The following is a 19174-nucleotide window of genomic DNA, read 5'->3' as shown; positions in this document are numbered from 1 at the left end:
TGTCTCCTCTCTGACTCTTATCTACAAATGAAGAGGGTTGAATTAATTAAGTTTCAGGTCTCTTTGGGGGAAGTTTCTATCACTGCTGACAGGGGGAAAGAATTATCAATGAAGAAGCCATTATTTTGACAGGGATACCTCCGTCTCTTTAGTCTTCCCCAAAATGAGTTTGTGTCCCAGTCTCACCATCATTTCAGGTAGATTTTTCTACAGTCTTCCCACAAAGACTTTTTTTTTTAGATTTTTGCAAGGCAAATGGGGTTAAGTGGCTTGCCCAAGGCCACACAGCTAGGTAATTATTAAGTGTCTGAGACCGGATTTGAACTCAGGTATTCCTGACTCCAGGGCCGGCGCTTTATCCACTACGCCACCTAGCCGCCCCACAAAGACTTTTAATAGCTGCCATCATTCATCTCCCATCCATTACAGGACTTTCATTGAGGCAGCTTTGGAGTCAGGAAAAGTTGAGTTCAAATCCTGCTATAGATACTTATTAGCTATTCGACCCTGGGCAAGTCATTTTACATCACTGGACCTCAGTTTCCTCCTCTATGAAATGAGGATCCTGGGATCCTGCGATTCAACCCCAATCATAGATTCCTAACAAGGACCAATAATAGGCTTAGTACCAAGGAGGGAGGAACATTCATATTAATATTGTATCATTGGACTCTGTGTTTTTAGGCTTAGGACTTCCAGAAATAATTCTGTTTACTCTAACATTAATTTATATTCAAGGCATTTTGAGCTTGAGATGGAGGGAAGGAAGGGGAAGACAAAAAGCGGGGAGAGAGAGTGAAGAAAGGGGGGAAAGGGAAGGAGGGAGAGGGAGAGAACCAGTTGTAGTCCCCCATAACCTCTTTAAATGAATGCAGCAGGTTGCAGGGGGAGGTTGGGCGGGGGAGAGGAGGACATCTTTTCCAGAGAGAGATGAGAGGCACTGAGAGAAGGGGACAATATAAGAAGAAGAGAGAAACATGAAACAATAGAAAAATGATGAATTTGTAGTCAGAAAACCTGCACCCAAGGCCTGATCCAATTTCCCCTAAAGGCTCTTTCCTGTTCCTTGGAGCTCTTCCCCCTTTTTTACCCAGAAGGGCAGCTCCTAACTCCAGTCCCTGCAAGTGGCTGGGAAAAACGTTGGTATCAACAAGAAAACTGAGTTATTCCCAGGACCCCCTTCATCCATTTCCCAGAGAAATGGGTTTTCCCCCTCACTTCTGTCTTTATATATCACCTGTTTTAATCTAAGATGCTTTTTCTAGGAGTCTAGAAAGAGCTTTAGAGAGAAATAGTATTTCTTAATATTTCTAGGAAAATGAAAACAGAAGTTTGAAATGTAGTTTCCTAGTATCATCCTAAGTCTAGAGCTTGAAGGAATCTCAGACCATCAGGCCAACCACTCCTTTTAAAGATGAAAAAACTGAGGCCCAGAGACTTGCCTGAGATCGCAGGGGTAGAATTACACCCAGCTGACTGGAATTTATTGTTAAAATGTTCAATGTAAGCGTCCAGACCAGATGGATTGGAGGAGGGGCTTAGGCCTACCCTTCTGAAATCAGATTGATTTGTCTTCTTGATTACATAGAGTTATGAAGGTGATGGAGAACATTTTAATAGTGAGAATGAAATGTTAAAGTGTACATACATTTCCCTCCCACACACCCCAAGCCCAGTTATTAAATATTGACCATGAGTCCAGGACCTTTGCCTCTAGAGCCAAAGGGCTTCCTGTTCATTCACTCATCTAGGGATCTTAATTATTTGGTCTTCTTCAACTGGTTCTCTTTCTTGTCCCTCTCTGTTTGTGGTTCTCTCCTCACCTCCAGCAAATGGTCATCTGGATGGATTCAGAACTCTCCCATGTGCGCCAACGGGCAGTGAGAAGCAGCACTAATCTTCTCAAGTTCATTGTGGAGAAATTCAGCTTTAAAGTGAGTTTGACACCTGCCCTGCCCCTCATAGCTCAGCTCTTGTGTCTTCCTTGATCCCCAAGTTATCTTTTGCTCTCAAAGCAAAGGACTGGGCCCATCTCCATTCCCCTACATTTTCTGCTTTGGCCTCCAGTAAGCCCATGAGCAAATGCTCCTTGGATTGTCTTGCTTCCCTAGCCCTGGCCCTTTCCCAGTCAGTAGGCCAAAATGGAAGGTGGGGCGGGCCCTTAAAAGCATGGAGTCCAACCTGTATATGATTCAGAACCCCCCTCCATGACATCCTCAACACATGCTCATCAGGCCTCCTTTTAAAGGTCTTTAGTCACAGAGAGATCAACTTACTATGTTCCCAAATAGCCTCTTTTACTTTGTGACAGCTGTGAATACATTCCCTTGGCAGCCAATGACAGACAATTCCCCAAAGGAACAGAGTTCGTCCCTCCAGTCACCTATTAGTCCTACCTCTTATCCATCCATGTGATGGTGTGGCATGGGTTCAGATTACCAGACTACAATACACATTCCACAGGCTGTTAAACCTAGCACTAAGAGGGACCTCAGTTGCCATCTTGTTCAGCCTCTTCACTTTACAGAGGAGGGGAACTAGTAGAAAGTCTAGTAGAGAAAGGTAAATGAAATAGAAATATCCATAAGTCACTGGGGGAAACGTGTTCAGAGTGTTGAGAGGGTAGACATTCTTTGGGTGAACATAAGCCAACAGGCAAGGCTTTCTAATGGCAGCACCTGCCTAGCAAATATCCCTGTTCATTATTAATTAATCATTAATAAAGACCCACTCATGACCCTCTGTTCCAAACCTGTTTCTGGAAGATTTCCCAGGGACCAGGACCCAAAGGGTTTTGGTGAATGAGATACCCAAGTGGTTTCTGGAGCAGAACAGATGGGTATCTGGGCCCACAAGAGCAGGAGCCGACTAACTCTTTGCCCTTCCTTACAGTCTAAGAAGAAGTTTACCAGACTAGGATGTCTAGTGGGCATACTGGGGATGTTCTGTGGTGATCCTGATGATGCTACCAGGCAACAGGCTATGGAGGGCATGTTCTATCTCTACACCATCCTGCTTTGGCAGAAGGGTAGGCCTAAGCCCCTACTCAAAACCTTGGTGTGGTGATGGTGATGGTGCTTGGAGTGGGAGGAATGTTCTGGTGTGCTTGTGTCTTTTCCTGGAACTCTATGCTGGGGGACAGAGGGATGACAACCCTGCTCCCGGGCATGCTTCTGTCTGGCAGGGCTCCACCATGAGGCTGAAGCCAAACTGAAGGAAAATAAGAGGACCCTGTTCATCTGCCCTTCAGGCAGGGAATTGGCTTCACAGACCACCAACTTTTGCAGCAGTAGCTCCCACATTGTAAAGGTAATAACCTCTAACGAGGGAGTTAATAACCCTCTCCCAGGGAGAGGGACTCTGGAGCCCATAGCAGGATGCCTTAGGCCCCAGTCTGCCTCCTTTTTTAAAGAGACCATCTACTCTGAGCATCTCCCCAGAGAAGGAAGTGACTTGTCCAAGGTCATATAAATAACCAGCACCAGGCTCATGATTTGAACCCAATTCTTCTAATATTCAATGTCCAAGTTCTAAAATCCCCTTTAGTTCTAAAATGTTGAGTTTTCTCATTGTATCTGAGTCCAACTTCCTTAGGAAAGAGCAGAACTTTTGTCCCATGGCCAGGGAACTCAATTGTCCTTTCTAGGGTGATTGGGTTAGAGGCAGAGGTGGAATGGGGTGACAGTGGGGTAGGTGTTTCCCGAGCCAGTTGAGCTTTTCCTGTGTAGTTGGGTTGCAGGGCCAGGCCATGCCTCCTGAACCTTTGTAGAGAACGTAAAGGGAGGAGAGTATGCTACTAATAGCCCTGGTGGTTAGTTTGCCCTTGCTCTTCTCTTCAGTCTACAGTTAGCCCTTCCATATCAAGGGGGTTAGGGACATGGCACCCCCCCCCACCCCACCCCACGATCTGGAAAATCCGTCTAAAATTTTTTGACCCTCCCTTCGTACCTTCTTTTTTTCTGAGATGTTTACAGTACCTTATTGGATTCTAGACACTAAACCAAAGTGTGGTCCAGGGACCACAGGCTACAGGATTCCAAGAACCATCTCCTTTAAAAACCCACATTTCTTAAGAGAAAAAAGCCTCAAGACTTTTCAGGGGATTCACTAAGTCAAAATATATTTTCATAATATTATCATGATACTTTAATTTCTAATAGAATAAATATCAATAGATATAATGGGGGTGTGCTAGTACTTACACTGTGGAAATCAGCAAACGTTGCAAATCATAACAAGGTGTTGAGAGTTCTTATTTTGTTGAGTTCTAGACTAAAGAAAGTATTAATATCACAGATTCAACATCAGAACATGTCAGCAGAACATTCATGGGAGGAGAGTTGGTTGTTAACCATTTACCAGCAGCCCCTGGATAGAACCCATAGGTATAAAAACTCTTTGGGGAGTGAAGAGGAGGTCTGAGACCAAGAAGGAGGACAGCCACAGTGTGCACCAGTCAAGACAGGACAAAAGAAAGGAACAATCCAGTTACTTATTTAAGGAGAATAAAATTTCCCTTTTTCTAGGGTTTCAAAGCTAAGGAAAGATTGTCTTCCTCAATAGTGTTGGGAGATGAATAGTGTGAGTTCCATGTTTAAAAAAAAAGAGAGATGAGCAAAGTGGGGCCTAGCAAAGTTAAATGCCTCACCCTAGGCCACGTAGCTAAGTAAACTCTGAAGCCTAGAGAAGGGCCTTTCACTCTGGTCTCCAAATATTGGCTCCCTCTACTAAGCTCCCCTGTCCTGAATGGCAGACCAGCTCCCCACTATTTTGTTTCCTGACTCTAGTCTCCTACTGCTTTAGCTGGAAAAGGAGATCCCTTTGAACCCTGACCGACTCTGTTCCAAGCCCTCTGCTAGCTTTGTTAGGTTTCTGTTGTATAGTCTAAGGTCTCTTCTCTCCCTATCATTGTGTTCTAAGGTCCCTTGCAACTTTGGACATTTTGCATGCCAAGATCCCAGCCAGGTCTGCCTTTCTGTGGCCTCAGGTTTGGACATTGTGTTTGTCTAAAGTGGTCTGACCTATCCAGGAATGTCTCTGGATTCCAAGTCAAAGATCAGGAGTTGAATCCCAACTCCATCCTCCTGAGGGCTGGGGCTGGAGACTACAGATTTTAAGCCTCAGTTTCCTCCTTTATGTAATAGGCCTTTGAAAGGCAGCTAGGAGGCTCAGTGGATAGGTAGAGTACCAGGCCTGGAGTTAGGAAAACCTGAGTTCAAATCTGACCTCAGACATTCACTATCTATGTGACCCTGGGCAAGTCACTTAAGCTCTATTTGCCTCAGCTCCTCATTTGTAAAATGGGGACATATGGGAGGAAGAAATGGCAAACCACTCCAGCATCATGGACCGAGTTCATATAGTAATTCTTAAAGCAATAGAGAAATGGAATTAATTCCCCTTATTTATCCAACATCTCTTATTTGCATCTGTAGACTCTGGTACCTGGCTTGGCACATAATAGGCATCTACTGTATACCCATCTCTATATGTGATTATGCTGTGGGGCAGAGGAATCCCAGAGCTGGAGCTCAAAGGGAACTCAGAGGTCATGTAGTCTAACCTTTTCATTCTACAGAAATGGGAAACTGAGGGCCAGAGAAAATAAGGTGATTTGCCTAGGGTCTAGAGCTGGAAGGGACTTCAGAAGTCAGCTAGTCCAAACCCCTCATTTTACAGAGGGGGAAACTGAGACCCAGGAAAGGGAAGGGATTCACCCATGGTCACACAAGTTAAAAAGGTGTTAGAGGTAGGATTCGAACCCATAGGATCATAGGAGCTCCTACCCTTTCCATTATACTGCCTCCTCCATAGTAAAGGCACACAATAAAGACATAGTCCTTGCCCTCAGGAAGCCCCCAAAAGAATTGGAAGGGGGAAGGGACACAGACTTGGAAGAAGACTCAAACCACCAATGAGAGCCACAAAGTATCACTGTCATAGAAAATCTGGTCCACCAGCCCCACCACCTGGCTCACTCCAGGACCATTTGGAGAACAGCTGCCTGACCAAGCAGGAACTACAGGATAACGTTAGGAAAGTGTGGGACTTAATATTAAAGGATCCAGATCATAGCTACTACCCGCTATATGACCTCAGTCAAATCACTTCCTCTGATCGTGACCTCATTTTTCCCCGCTATTAGATGAAGATCACAGTCTTGGCATGAACTTGAGAAATGGACTTTATAATTATGTCTGAGTCACAGAGTGTAATGAAGGCCATTGGTAGGGGGCAGTGTTGGCAAGCCAGCTACTAGGAGCAGCACATCCTCCATAGGGACTTTCTCAAGGGAAGAGGGAGCAGCCAGAACCTAAACTCCCAGCCAGACCACAGGAAAGTTTATCTTCTCTGGAAATCAGTTTCCCACTCTGGATTTATTTGCTCCATAGCCATATGAGCCATCCCTTCCCCTTCCCCATCGCAGCAAGGGGGGCCATTGCAATAGAAAGAACATCATCCTTGTATCCTTGGATTCAGAGGTTCTGCATTTGAGTCCCTGTTTTGTCACTCACTATATGACCTTCGTCTAGATCTCCCTTTTGTCCTTTGTTAAAGAACCTAGAAGGTCCCTCCCGCTTCTAGTGGTTGATGATCCTAGCTTCCTTTGAGTTTCCAGCCAGTTAGATACCCTAGTGAAGGGAGACTCAGTGAGCTCTCCTAAGCTGGTTGGAGTAGTGCCCCCAACTGGAAGCCCAACTTTTGCAGAGGCTCCCTCTGCCTTATTCACCCAAGTCCCCCAGAGCTAAGGATGCCCTGGTTCTAGACACACCCCTCCTGACTGACATCTCCATCTGCTATAGATCTTTGGGGACCACTTCAATGTTTCACAGCTGAAAGATCTCACGATGACTGTGGTGGACAACTTACACTGTACTTGCCTCTTCCGAGCCCAGACAGCTGCCAAGATGATGTATAACATCTTTGAATTCTATGGGAACCAACTCAAAGAGGTGAGGAAGCAGCAAGGTTCCTTAGGACAATGAGGAGAGGCAAGGCTCTGTTAAATTCAGGCCATTGCTGTTGGGAGCCAAGAAATCCCATGTGACAAACATATAAGTGTTAGTCCCATGCCTGACTAGGTTGAGACTAGGAGCTGAGGGGAATTCAGAGACCCTAGCAAAACTTCCCCCTCAAAGGGTTCTGAACAGGGTAGGAACTCATTTGTCCTGACCTCTTCCCTGGGAAGTGATGCCGGCCTCCATTTGCTGGAATTCAAGAAGCAAATTTAGGTGGGGTCCCAAAATGGCACATGGCTGGGTCATACTCTCTATAGCAGAAGAGAATAGCAAACATTTATTCAGTCTCTCTACTAGTATATAACCTTTCTTGAACTATATGTTGGGGATGCAGAGGCAGAGAGATGATAGATGTAGGAAGCATCACTAATTATTGAGTTAGCTTCTCAGATACTCCATTTTGGATCTTGGGAAGACCACAGTCCTGGGCAAGTGACTGGGGGGGGGGCATGGAGAAGCCATAGCCTCCCCCTCTCCCAGAATGTGCACCATACAAACCCATCATGCAAGAGAGAGAGCCACACCGGGCAACCACACCAGGGAGAAACTAGACTCCTTGTGGCAGCTCAGTAGAGCAACCTGTTCATCCTCTTTGAGTGTTAGGAGACTGGAGGTATTGACCTGTAGGAGACCAGCCAGGCCAAATCAGTGTCACAAGGTGGTGGGTGGTGAGATTCTAGGGCAAAAGAAGATGGAGATGGTCCCTGACCCTTAGTCTCCTGCTGAACTAATTAAGAACCAGATCCAAAAGGGCATCTCTACTCAACCTCCGCAACCCTCCCCTCCCAGCCATTGTTCTGCCGATCCTTCTCCATCTGGGTTCCCACAGGTCATGGCTTCTGATCCCCAGATGCCCAAGAGGCAGAGAGGAACTGGAACTGGGGTTGCAATGTCCATGTGATCTTACTCCAGCTTGCCAGCCAGACAGGGTGGTCTCTCTTCTGTGTGTGGCACAGATGATGCCACCAAGCAGTCAGCTCTGGGCTTTTAACTCAGTGTGACCATTAATGACACTCCCCTCACTTTGCAGTTTGAGTTTCTTCTTCTCAACTTCTCCCTTCCCCCCTCTCTCTTCTGCTCCCAAGAGTCCCTAAGTGGAGCAGAAATGTGAGAACTGCAAAGGAAAGCTCCACCTGTGTAAACAGAGGCAGCCACAAAATCATGGCTCACTGTTGCTCCTTATTTTAAGATTGATTGGGCTTGATGTCCTGGTTTTTTCAATTAGCAAGCATTTATTTTCTCTCCCTTCCCCCAATAGAAGAATAAAAGAAAAGAAAAAGAAAGTCCTTGTACCAATTAAGCATTGTCTAGGCTGCAGGAGTCCATTACTTTTGAGGCCTGAAGGAGGAGCGCCTTCATACTTTGTTCTTGGGAAGGGAAACTGGTTGCTGCATTGATCACAGGGCCAACTGTCTTTACAATGTTACTGTTATGGTATACGTTATTTTTCTGACTCAACTCACTATACTTTAAAAGTTTTATTTTTTCAACACTTTTACTTTCCTCACAACAGTTTTGTGTAGTTGGTAGTGTAGGGGTGCTTGTTCCCATTTTACAGATGAAGAAACTGAACTTGACCAAGGTCACGTGGCCCCTATCCCTAAGGGCTTAAAACTGGCAGAGATAGAAACTATTTGAGGAATCCAGTGTCAGAAATAGATCAGGTTGCTATTTCTCCCCCCACCCCCACCCCAATCCCTACCTCCTAAATCCTAGGAGAAAGCAATTGAGTTTACTGAGGCAGGGCATTGACTGAACTTGGTGTCAAGGAACCAATTATGTGTCCTTGGAGTTGGGACCAGGAGAATCCAAGGTTCTCTGGTGAGTAGATATCAGCAAACAGGGTAAGCTGGAAAGGGAGGTCCAACAGGCAGAAATATGGGGAGGGAGGACCTCATATAAGGTAGAGTTGTAAGGAAGGAAGAAGGTCCAAGGGGAAAAAAAGTAAAAACAGAGATGAGAGCAGCAGCAGATGATAGAACTGCCTCTAAGCCTGTCTCAACAGCTCAAATAGGATCTGGGAAATTTGGACAAGGTTCTGGCCTCAATTTCCTTCACTAAAAAAAAGAGGGAGAAGGTTTGACCAGTAGATCTGACCACTAAGGACCCTTTCATTTCCAGTGTGATCTCCATACAATTTTCGATTATTAAACCAAGACTGTTCTATGTCAAAAGTCACCAATGAATGGTTCCTTAGTCACAAAGTTCAGTGACTTTTTATGTCTTCGTTCTCTACAGCTTTTGACACTCAGAAACACCTTCTCCTCCTTGATATTCTCTCTCTCTCTCTCTCTCTCTCTCTCTCTCTCACTCCCTCTCACTCTCCCCCTCCCCAATTTTCCTCCTACCTCTCTGTCCATTCCTTCTCTGTCTCCTTTGCTGCTGGAGTCTCCTCAGATGATACCCTCTAGCCATAGGTGTCCCTCAGAATTCTATCCTGAACCTTCTTTTCTTCTTTACCTGTACTTCTTCACTTGCTGAGCTCATCAGCTCCCATGGATTGAATGACCATCTATACGCTAAAGATTTTTCAATCTCCCTATCCTGTGCCTAATCTCTCTGCTGACCTCCATTCTCCCATCTCCAACTGCCTTTCAGACATCTCCAACGGGAAGTCCAGAATGTAGACACAAATGTAGACATCTCAGAATCAACAGAACCCAAGGCCCTTGTTATCTTTCTGCCTAAACTCTACTCCCTTCCCTTTGCCTTAGAGAACAGATCCCACCAGGGTAGTTCTGGTCCTTTGTTTTTAAAATACTAGTGGTCTTACTGCTTCCCAGTAAGGGTTGTGACTACTCTAGGTCTGTAACCCCAGGATTTATCTCCAGCCTTTTAGAGCTGTTTCCCTAGACCTCACTGTTAAAGAGCCACTGTGAATATTAGGAAGTATCTACTATATGCCAGACATTCTGCTAAGCAATGGGGGGGATACAAGGAAAAGAAAGAGAATCTGTTCTGAGGAGCTCCCAGACTAATGGGGAAGACACTTAAGTACAAACGAGGTAGAGAGAGAGAGAGAGAGAGAGAGAGAGAGAGAGAGAGAGAGAGAGAGAGAGAGAAGGCATTAAGGGGAAATTGGATTAAAGATAAGATTTTAGCTAGGACTTGAAGGAAGTCAAGAGAAGCCAGAAGTCAAAGGTGAGGACAGAGGGTGGGGTGAGGGAGGGAGGAACAGTCAGTGAAAATTCGTAGAGTTAAGAGATGTACGGTCTATATGCAAAACAGCCAGTAGGTCAATGTTATTGGATCACAGTGTCTAGGGTTAGGGGAAGAGTTGGGGGGGGGGGGGATATAAGGTGTAAGAAGACTGGAAAAGAAGGAAGGGGCTCAGTTATGAAGGATTTTGAGCACCAAGCAGTGGCTTGTATATTTGATTCTGGAAGCAATAGAGAACCACTGGAGTTTATTGAATAAGGGGAGAGGGATGACATGGTCAGACCTGTGCTCTAGGAAGATGAATTTCATAGTTGAATGGAGGATGGACTGGAGTGGAAAGAGCCTTATGGCAGGCAGACCCAACAACAACTATTGCAACAATCCAGACTTAAGGTGATGGCAATGTCAAAGGTGAGCAGGAGGCATATAGGAAAGTTGTTACAAAAGTAGTATCAAAAGGACCTAATGGGGCGGCTAGGTGGCGTAGTGGATAAAGCACCAGCCTTGGAGTCAGGAGTACCTGGGTTTAAATCCAATCTCAGACACTTAATAATTACCTAGCTTTGTGACCTTGGGCAAGCCACTTAACCCCATTTGCCTTGCAAAAACCTAAAAAAAAAGGTCCTATTAATAGATGGACCAAGTGAGGGGTGAAAAAGAGAGAAGAGTTGAGGATGACACTTAGGTTCTAAGAGACTGGGTGACCAGGAGAATGGTGGTACCCTTGACAAAAATAGGGAAGTTCAGAGGAGAGAAGAGTTTAGGGAGAAAAGATGAGTTGAGTTTTGGACATGAGTTTGAGGGGTCTATAGGACTTCTAGTTCAAGATGTCTGATAGAAAATTAAAAATCCTAGATTGGAGGTTATGAGAGGTTAGGTCTAGATAAATAGATCTGAGAATCAGCAGCAGAGAGATAATTGAATTCATGGGAAATGCTGAAGTTACCAAGTAAAATAGAATACTGGAAGAAGAAAAAGAGGGCCCAAAACAAAAGCTTGGGGCACAACCACCATTAATGGTTACAACCTGGACAATGATCCAGCAAAGGAGATAGAAAAGAAGTGGCCCAGTACTTAGGAAGAGAGCCAGGGTAGATTAGCTTCATACAAACCTAGAGAGAAGAGAGTGTTAGGAGAGAATGACCCACAGTGTCAAAGGCTTCAGAGAGACCAAGAAGGATGAAGACAGAGAAAAAGTCAGAGGATTTGACAATTAAAAGATCTTGAGGACTGAACCTGAGTGAAGGGAGCAGAACCAAGAGAACATTGTATACATTAACAGCAACATTATGTGATGACCAAGTTTGGTGGATTTGACTCTTCTCAGCAATACAGTGATCAAAGACTGTTCTGAAAGACTGGCATGGAAAAATGCCATCCCACATCCAGAGAAAAAACTAGAGTCTGAATGCAAAGCAAAGCACAATGTTTTCACTTTTTAAAATTTGTTTTTTCTTTCTCATGATTATTCTCTTTTGTTCTGATTCTTCTTTCACAACATAACTAATATGGAAATATGTTTAACATGATTGCACATGAATAATGCATATCAGATTAATCTATCGTAGGGAGAGGGAAGGGAAGGAAGGGAGGGAGAAAAATATAGACCTCAAAATCTTACAAAAATGAATGTTAAAAATTATCTTTACATGTAATTGGAAAAAATACTATTAATTTAACGAAAGAGGTCATGGATAATGTTGGAGAGAGCAATTTTGATTGCATGATGAAATCAGAAACCAGATTGCAGAGACTTGAGAATGAAAGGAAGAGGATGTAGAGGAATATATTGTAGATGGCCTTTCTCAAAGAGTTTGTTGTTATCCATTCTTCCTTCTGGAAGAGGTCCGATGAAATCGCAAGGGTAATGTTTTGACTTGCAAGTGAATTGGATTTAAGTGAGACAGGGCTGTGTAAAGTTATCTGCTTCACTCTCTCCTCCAGTCATTGGGGTCTAATGGCAAGAAATGAGTCAAAAACAACTGAAGATGACCCCAGATGCAGTGTGAGATTTTGGCCTTCTTAAGCCAAGGTCTTTTTCAGGTTTCAGTTTGTCTGAGGCAACACCCATTCAGTGACAAATAGCTAGGTAAGAGTTGAGGCAAAAGATGGCCTAGTTTGCCTTCATAAAAGAATCCTCAAGGAGGTTAGCCACAAAATGAAGGAGAGATATAGGGGGGTGGATGAACTGAGTGGTTTTTTTGAGGATAGGAGAACATAAACATGCTTGTAGGCAATAAGGAAACATTCAGTGAGCAGGAAGAGATTAAAAATTAGTGAAAATATGGATGACAGAGGGGACAATGCTAGAGATGATAAGATGTAATATTGGAGATGATAGGATATAATATGATCTCTTGTGCACATAGTAGGTTTGCCTTGGCAGAGAGAAGGACCACCTCTTCATATGAGACAAGGGTGAAGATGAACAGAGTAGCCAAAGACCTCTAAGTAAGATGAAGAAGGATCTCTCAGTGAATGGCCTCAGTGAAATAGGAGACAAGGTTCTCCTCTGAGAATGTGGAGGGAAAGGGAGCCATGGGAGATTTGAGGAGGGATGAAAAGCCTCTGTGGTGAGTGGAAGTGTGAGTTGCCTAATTCCTTAAATACTAGGTTGAGTGTGGCAAAATCCTGCCCAGTCTCTTACTATAGTCCTTTTGATTCCCCTCCAGGGGAAGGGGCAGAAACGAATAGAAAACAAGGCTGTTGATCTTGGCCTCATACAATGACATTACTATAGACTACTAGGTCTAGGGTTACAACATACCTCAGAAACTATCAAGTTCAACCCCTTCGTTTTACGGGAAATTGAGGTGTAGGGAATTGCCCAAGGTCACATGTTATTGTTGTCATTTCATATTTAAGATTTTGAAGTTTGGTATTTCTATCTTGTAGGTATTTTTGCCAAGAGTTAGGGGGTTATGGCCTCATGACTTAGAGGCTTTCTATAATCGCGATCAACTGAGAAATTAATGTGCTCTTCTGTTCAGTACCTTTTTAAAAAAAATAGAAATATGCTATTTTGTTAAAGCAAGCATAACTTTAAATGGTAAAGTTTCCAGGTGCATAGTTTCAAAACATTGACCACTTAGGTATATTTCAATCCCTTCCTCACTTATTTGCTGTTATCAGTTCCTCCTTAATCCAACCATCAGTTTCCTCATTTGGTTTAAATAAAAGCTAATTTTAACTTTCCCCTGTTCTTTCCTTCGGAGGCAGGACTAACCCTTGATTTTTTATTACTTCAATATCTGGGTGTAAATGTTAACTAAATTTGTCATTAGTGCTATCTTTAGCAATCTACAAGTTTGACAGTTGGCTTCTAAAGCCAAGTTTGAAACTGTATTTTCTATTGGAAACAATTTTTTTAAAGAGTCAATGGCTGTCGAAGAGAAAGAGCATTTGGGGAAGTGGGCGAAGCTCAGCAGATTTGCTAAACAGGGGATGGGGGATGAGGCCTTAGTTCATCCCTCTCTATTCCTATCCAGGTGCGTGAAATCGGAAAAAGGATTTACCTCCAGCTTGGTCTTATCCGACACATGGCTGTCAAGAAGGCTGCCTTGCTGGCGATCTCTCTACTGGTCCAACAACACACTCAGGAAGTTGTCTTCACATTTTTGGAATTCTCAATATCCATGAACAGGTATAGGGTTGAGCTGCTGAGCTCCGGGACAGCTGCAACCTGGGGGCAGGCAAAGTAGTTAGAAGTGTGAGGAACGGCTCTTGTTTCCCTGAAGAGTCTGGGGATTGCAGAGAGAGGATAGCAAGGATGGACTTGGCCTGGAGCTGATGACTCTTGGGGAGAGGAGTAGGATGGTCACTGCCTCCTGTGGTGGGAGGGATAGCAATGCTCATGGAACCTGCTGAGTTGGTCTGGGGTCAGCCATGGCCCTCAGTCTTTGCTGGGAGCCCACTGAGCTATGCCACATCTCTGCTCCACAGGGATATTATGGAGCTGTGGAAAGCAGTGGGATCCAACCATCAGATCTGTGCTAAGGTGTTGCACCTTCTACTGGAGAAGCTGGGGCACAGACCCTCCCTGGAGGAATTGATCAATTTGCGGGCAACTTTCTCAGAGTCCCTGGCTGTGAGTTGTCATTCCGTTTGCCACCTTTCCCTTACTTCTGTCTTCCAGGGCTTAAGGCTTAGGGGATAAAGCGGGATATGGAGAACAATATCCCATATTTCTTTATCCCATTAACATTCACAATAATTAGTGATAAGGGCATAGATAATTATCCTTACCCCCATTTTATACATGAAGAAACTGCTTCAGTGACCGGTATGACCCTGAGTAAGTCATTTCCCCTTTATAGGTCTCACCTCCAAAATGAGGTTATTGAAGCCTGCTCTCCTAACTCACAAACCAGTCTTTACTCTCTCTAATGACTTCCTTTCCCTATAACCTCTTTGTTTAAAAAAAATTCTTTTTTTAATGAATTGACAAACATTAACAAATGTGAGCAAAGAAGAACAGAGATGGCAGATTATTATATGATCCTATGAATCTCTATTACAATACACTTTGTTAAAGTGCATATTTAGCTCAGTAGTTTCAACATTATTACTGATTTGCCTCCTGAATGGTCAGCTCTTGTATGTATTTTACTATAGACACTCTTTTCTTCTTTTCTTTTTTTGCTATGCTCCTTTCCCTGATAATTCTCTCCTTCCTGAGAGTGGGGGAAAGCCCTTCCTTGTAACAGGTAAGTATAGCCAAAGAAAATAAATCTCTACACCTGGGATTGTTTCTGAAAATGTGGTTTATTCTATATCTTGAAATCATCCTCTCTCTCTCTCTCTCTCTCTCTCTCTCTCTCTCTCTCTCTCTCTCTCTCTCTAGCATTTTTCATTATTGATCCTCTAGAATCACAATTGGTCATTACATTGATCATGAGTCTTGTCTTTTCACAATTGTTTTCCTTTATAATATGATAGTGTATAAATTGTTCTCCAGCTTCTACTCCACAGTGTATCAGTTCATACAAATTTTCCAAAGTTTCTCTGAATCTATCCCTTTACTCTTTTCTGATAGTACAATAATATTCCATTATATTCACAGACATAATTTGTTCAGCTACTCCCAAAATGATGGGTACCCACTTTGTAACCAGTTATTTGCTAGAACAAAATATTCTGCTAGAAATATTTTTATGTGGCTGAGTCGTTTCCTTCTTTCTTTGAATTTTTTGAGTATATGCCCAGTCGTGGTGTTGCTGGGTCACCAGGGTACTCAGAGTTCAGTGCCTTCCAGAATGGCTGGATCAGTTCATAACTCTATAAACTCATACTCCCTCTAGAAGTTATCATTGTCCTTTTTTGCTCATTTTTGCCATTCTGATGGACATGGGGTAGAACCTCAGAATTTTTTAGTATTTCTCCTATGAAGAGTGGTTTGGAGCATTGTTTATATATTTTTCTTGATAACTTGCCTTTCTTTTTTTGAGAACTTCCTGTTCCTTCCTGTTCTTCTGATAATTTATCTGTTGAAGAATAGATTTTCTTTTTCTATGTGTGTGTATAATTCCTCATATATATTTAATATCCAGCATTTATGAGCAAAAACTTGCTGCAAATACCTAGCCCCAGTAAATTATTTCCCCTCCCTGTTTGTGCAAAGCTTTTTGATTTTTACATGATCACAATTGTCCATTTTGTCTCCCTAAGATTCTCTTTATTGCTTTTTTAGTCAAGAACTCTAACTTTCTCCATAGTTGTGAAAGGCATTTCTTTACACGACCCTCTAATTTGTTTATTGTATGACCTTTTATATCTAGGTTATGTATCCATTTTGAGTTGACTGTGATATGTGATATGAAATGTTGCTCTAAATCTAATTTCTGCCAGATTGCCTTCCAGTTTTTCCACCAGTTATTGTGGAATGGTGAGCCCTTAGCCCAGGAGTCTTTGGGCTTTTTGATCCCTACCTGTCTTATGACCTTATTTAATCTCCTCCTTCTCTGTCTTTCTCTAGGCCATGAACATACTATATGAGTTAATCTTTGTCCCTGAGTACCAAAATGCACTGAAGATGATCTTTCCTCAGTTTTTCTTCTCTATGGTCACCCAGATTCATTATGTCTCTGAACTAAAGCTGCAAAAGGAAAACTGCAGGTATATTAACAAAGACTTTTCTATCTTTCCCACCATCTGGACCAGCCCTAGTTGATAGGTAGGACCAGCAAAACCAGTGCAGTTGCGGTGATGGTTGCCGTCTAGCAGATTAGAAGGAATGGTCTCAGCCACAAGCTATAGCAGAAAGGTCCAGGGGGCAGGTCCCATGCTTCTTAGGATTCAAAGTTAGAAGGGACCTTAAAGATAGCTCACCTAGCCCAACTTTGTCACCCTGCCTTTTTTACAGATAAAGAAACTGAGTTTTGGAAAGGAGACTTTCCCATTGTCACCAATTAAGTAGCTGTCAGGACTATGTCTTGAAACTATCTTATAGGATTTGAGAATTTTAAGCTTAGATGAGAAAACTGAGCCTCACCCAAAGAGGTTCTCTGTTTGTCTCCTTGGGCTCCCTAGTGCTTGGGTAATGACCTGGCCTGTGGCAATGCGAACCTGGTATTGGAAAGAGCCCTGGGCAAGGAGTAAGGAGACCATGATCCTAGTTCTGGTTCTGATGTTAACTTGCTAAGTGACCCTGTGTAAGTCACTTCGTCTAGGTGTCAGATTCTACTTCTGGAGTAGACAGAAAAGTATAAAGGGCACTGGATTTAGAGTTAGAATATACCTCACCCTCTCTGTTACTCACTACTACTAATGATGATGATGATGATGATAGCTGGCATTTTAAGGGCATTAATAGCAATTTTTAAAAATAGTAATTTTATTTTTCTCATTACATGTAAAGATAGTTTTCAAAATTCATTTTTATAAGGGTTTGAGTTCCACATTTTTCTCCCTCCTGACCCTCCCCCTCTCCAAAGTGACAAGCAATCTGATGGGTTATACATATATATATATATATATATATATATATATATATATACACACATATATCACTTATATATATATATCACATATATATATATATCACTTATATATATATATATATATATATATATATCATGAATAATAATTAGAGATAGTGCCCTAAGGTTAACAAAATATTTTACAAATATCATCCCATATGATCCTCATAACAGCCCTGGAAGATGGATACTATGATTATTCCCATTTTATAAATGAGGAAACTGATGCAAAAGAGCAGTTAAGTGACTTGCCCAGTGTCACATAGCTAGGATGTATCTGGGGCCAAATCTGAACTCTCGTGTCTTCTTGATTCCAGTCCCAGCGTTCAAACTACTAAGCTACCTAGCTGGAACTAGCCCAGGGAAGGCTCATGGCTGTTACCCAGTTCACTTATGGCATAACTTTTATAGCCATTTTTCCTTCTTGGTGCATTTGTGTCTGTTTCTCTATCTTTGAAATGAATGGAGCTGGACTTCATCTTCTCTCTGTGGTCCCTTCTGGTGGTTGTATCCTGGAATCCTATATCTAACCCTGTTCTATTTTCCAACTTCCAAATAGTACTAGTAGTAATTAATGGTACTTCTACTATGTTTAAGGATTCCCAAGTGCTTTCCTCAGATAGGCTTTTGGGGGTAGGATTGCAAGCATGGAGGATGAGAAGCCATGAAGCCCAGGTCCCCAGTTTCAAGTGGAACTGTTCTTTCCGGAGTTCCTCCCAGCTCAAACAATCTCTGAATCTGGAGGGATGGGGAGTGGGGGGCTGTGGCCTGATGCTGACTGAAGTGCCCCCACTCCGGCCATAGTATATCGGTGGAGGCCGTGAAGAGCCTCTTCTCCAAGAATCGCTTCTGGAAGGAGTTTGCTTACCTGGAGCTCCAAGATGCCTGGACCCAGCTGGCTACCCCCATATCCTTCTTTCAGGGTGTCTCTCTGCTTTCCAGGTACTGAGGGAATCCAAGACTGTCCTCTGCCTGCCCTTCCTTCCCAGGGTTTTTTTTTTTTGGGGGGGGGTGTCTGTCACAGAAGTTTTGCCTAAAAAAAAGTGGGGGAGGAGAGTTCAAGAGTTTGGAAAGAGGGATCTGACTTAGAAGAGGTTGTGCCCAAAACTCAGGACCAGGAGTCAAGGGCTAGAAGGTGAGAGTAGGGGAAAGAGTCTAGGTAAAGAGATCTGAAGCCGAAGTGGGTATGACCAAAGTTTAGACCCGAGGGCCAAAGGGGGAAAGGGGAGAACTCACCCTAAGGTGATCCTCCTCACTGAGCTACAGTACTATTTGGCCAGTTGGTGAACCTCCCTCGGGGAGTGGGGTATAGTGGGGTCTGGGATGGCACACCTCACCAGTGGCTGCCCCCAGTGTCTTGCCACACTGGCTTGTCTGCTTCATATCAAATGGGAGTGTTCTTCCCCCACTCACTGTGAGGCTGCTGACAAAGGACCAAGGCTGACCTCTCCCTCCCCTGGGGCCTCAGACAGGTCACAAGCTAAACCCTGTCATTTTCCAGGTGAAGAAACTAATGCCCAGGGAGGGTAAACAAGTAGTTCAAGACCATGATGGGTCAGAAGTGTCAGAGGCAGGATTTGAACCCAGGTCCTGGGACCCTTCAAGTTCTTGCTCTTGCTACAATCCTACATTGACCTCTGGCTGGGGGTGGAAACAGATAATCCTGCCTAGAGGGGTGGGTTTCCTTCTGCTCACTCTTCCTTGCTCCAGGGCCATGGTGGACTACAACTTCCCTCACATTCCTGGCATCATGCTTCACTCCATATCCATGCTCCAGATGAAGGAGGAGAGGCAGAGAATGGTGGCCATGATCTTTTTCACTGAGGTAAGAAATATTCCCCCCACCCCACCCCCACCTTCCATTCCCATGTGCCTTAGGGCAGATGGACCCAAAGTATAACAAGCTACCTCAGGAAGTAGTGACTCCCCTGCCCTGGAGATCTTCAGGCTGAAAGTGCTGACCACTAGGTGGGACTAGTGGAGATTGCAGTCCAGGATGAACAAGGTACTCCCTCCCCT

The 19174-nt window shown here is 43.7% G+C and overlaps 1 protein-coding gene across 2 annotated transcripts in view; it reads left to right on the top strand.

The window, feature by feature from the left end:
* Positions 1 to 19174, top strand: part of LOC141497777 (maestro heat-like repeat family member 5) — a 117704-nt gene that overhangs the window by 76616 nt on the left and 21914 nt on the right. For both annotated transcript variants that reach the window (XM_074200589.1, XM_074200588.1), the window contains 9 exons: positions 1830 to 1934; positions 2893 to 3028; positions 3185 to 3309; positions 6804 to 6953; positions 13667 to 13821; positions 14121 to 14265; positions 16153 to 16292; positions 17960 to 18097; positions 18866 to 18980. In XM_074200589.1, the coding sequence (XP_074056690.1) occupies positions 1830 to 1934; positions 2893 to 3028; positions 3185 to 3309; positions 6804 to 6953; positions 13667 to 13821; positions 14121 to 14265; positions 16153 to 16292; positions 17960 to 18097; positions 18866 to 18980 (1209 nt within the window). The remainder of the gene's footprint in view (positions 1 to 1829; positions 1935 to 2892; positions 3029 to 3184; positions 3310 to 6803; positions 6954 to 13666; positions 13822 to 14120; positions 14266 to 16152; positions 16293 to 17959; positions 18098 to 18865; positions 18981 to 19174) is intronic.

Source organism: Macrotis lagotis, chromosome X (assembly GCF_037893015.1).
Source record: "Macrotis lagotis isolate mMagLag1 chromosome X, bilby.v1.9.chrom.fasta, whole genome shotgun sequence".
Taxonomy (NCBI): domain Eukaryota; kingdom Metazoa; phylum Chordata; class Mammalia; order Peramelemorphia; family Peramelidae; genus Macrotis; species Macrotis lagotis.
The sequence above is the reverse complement of the archived record's forward strand: the minus strand, read 5'-3'. Positions and strand labels throughout refer to the sequence as shown.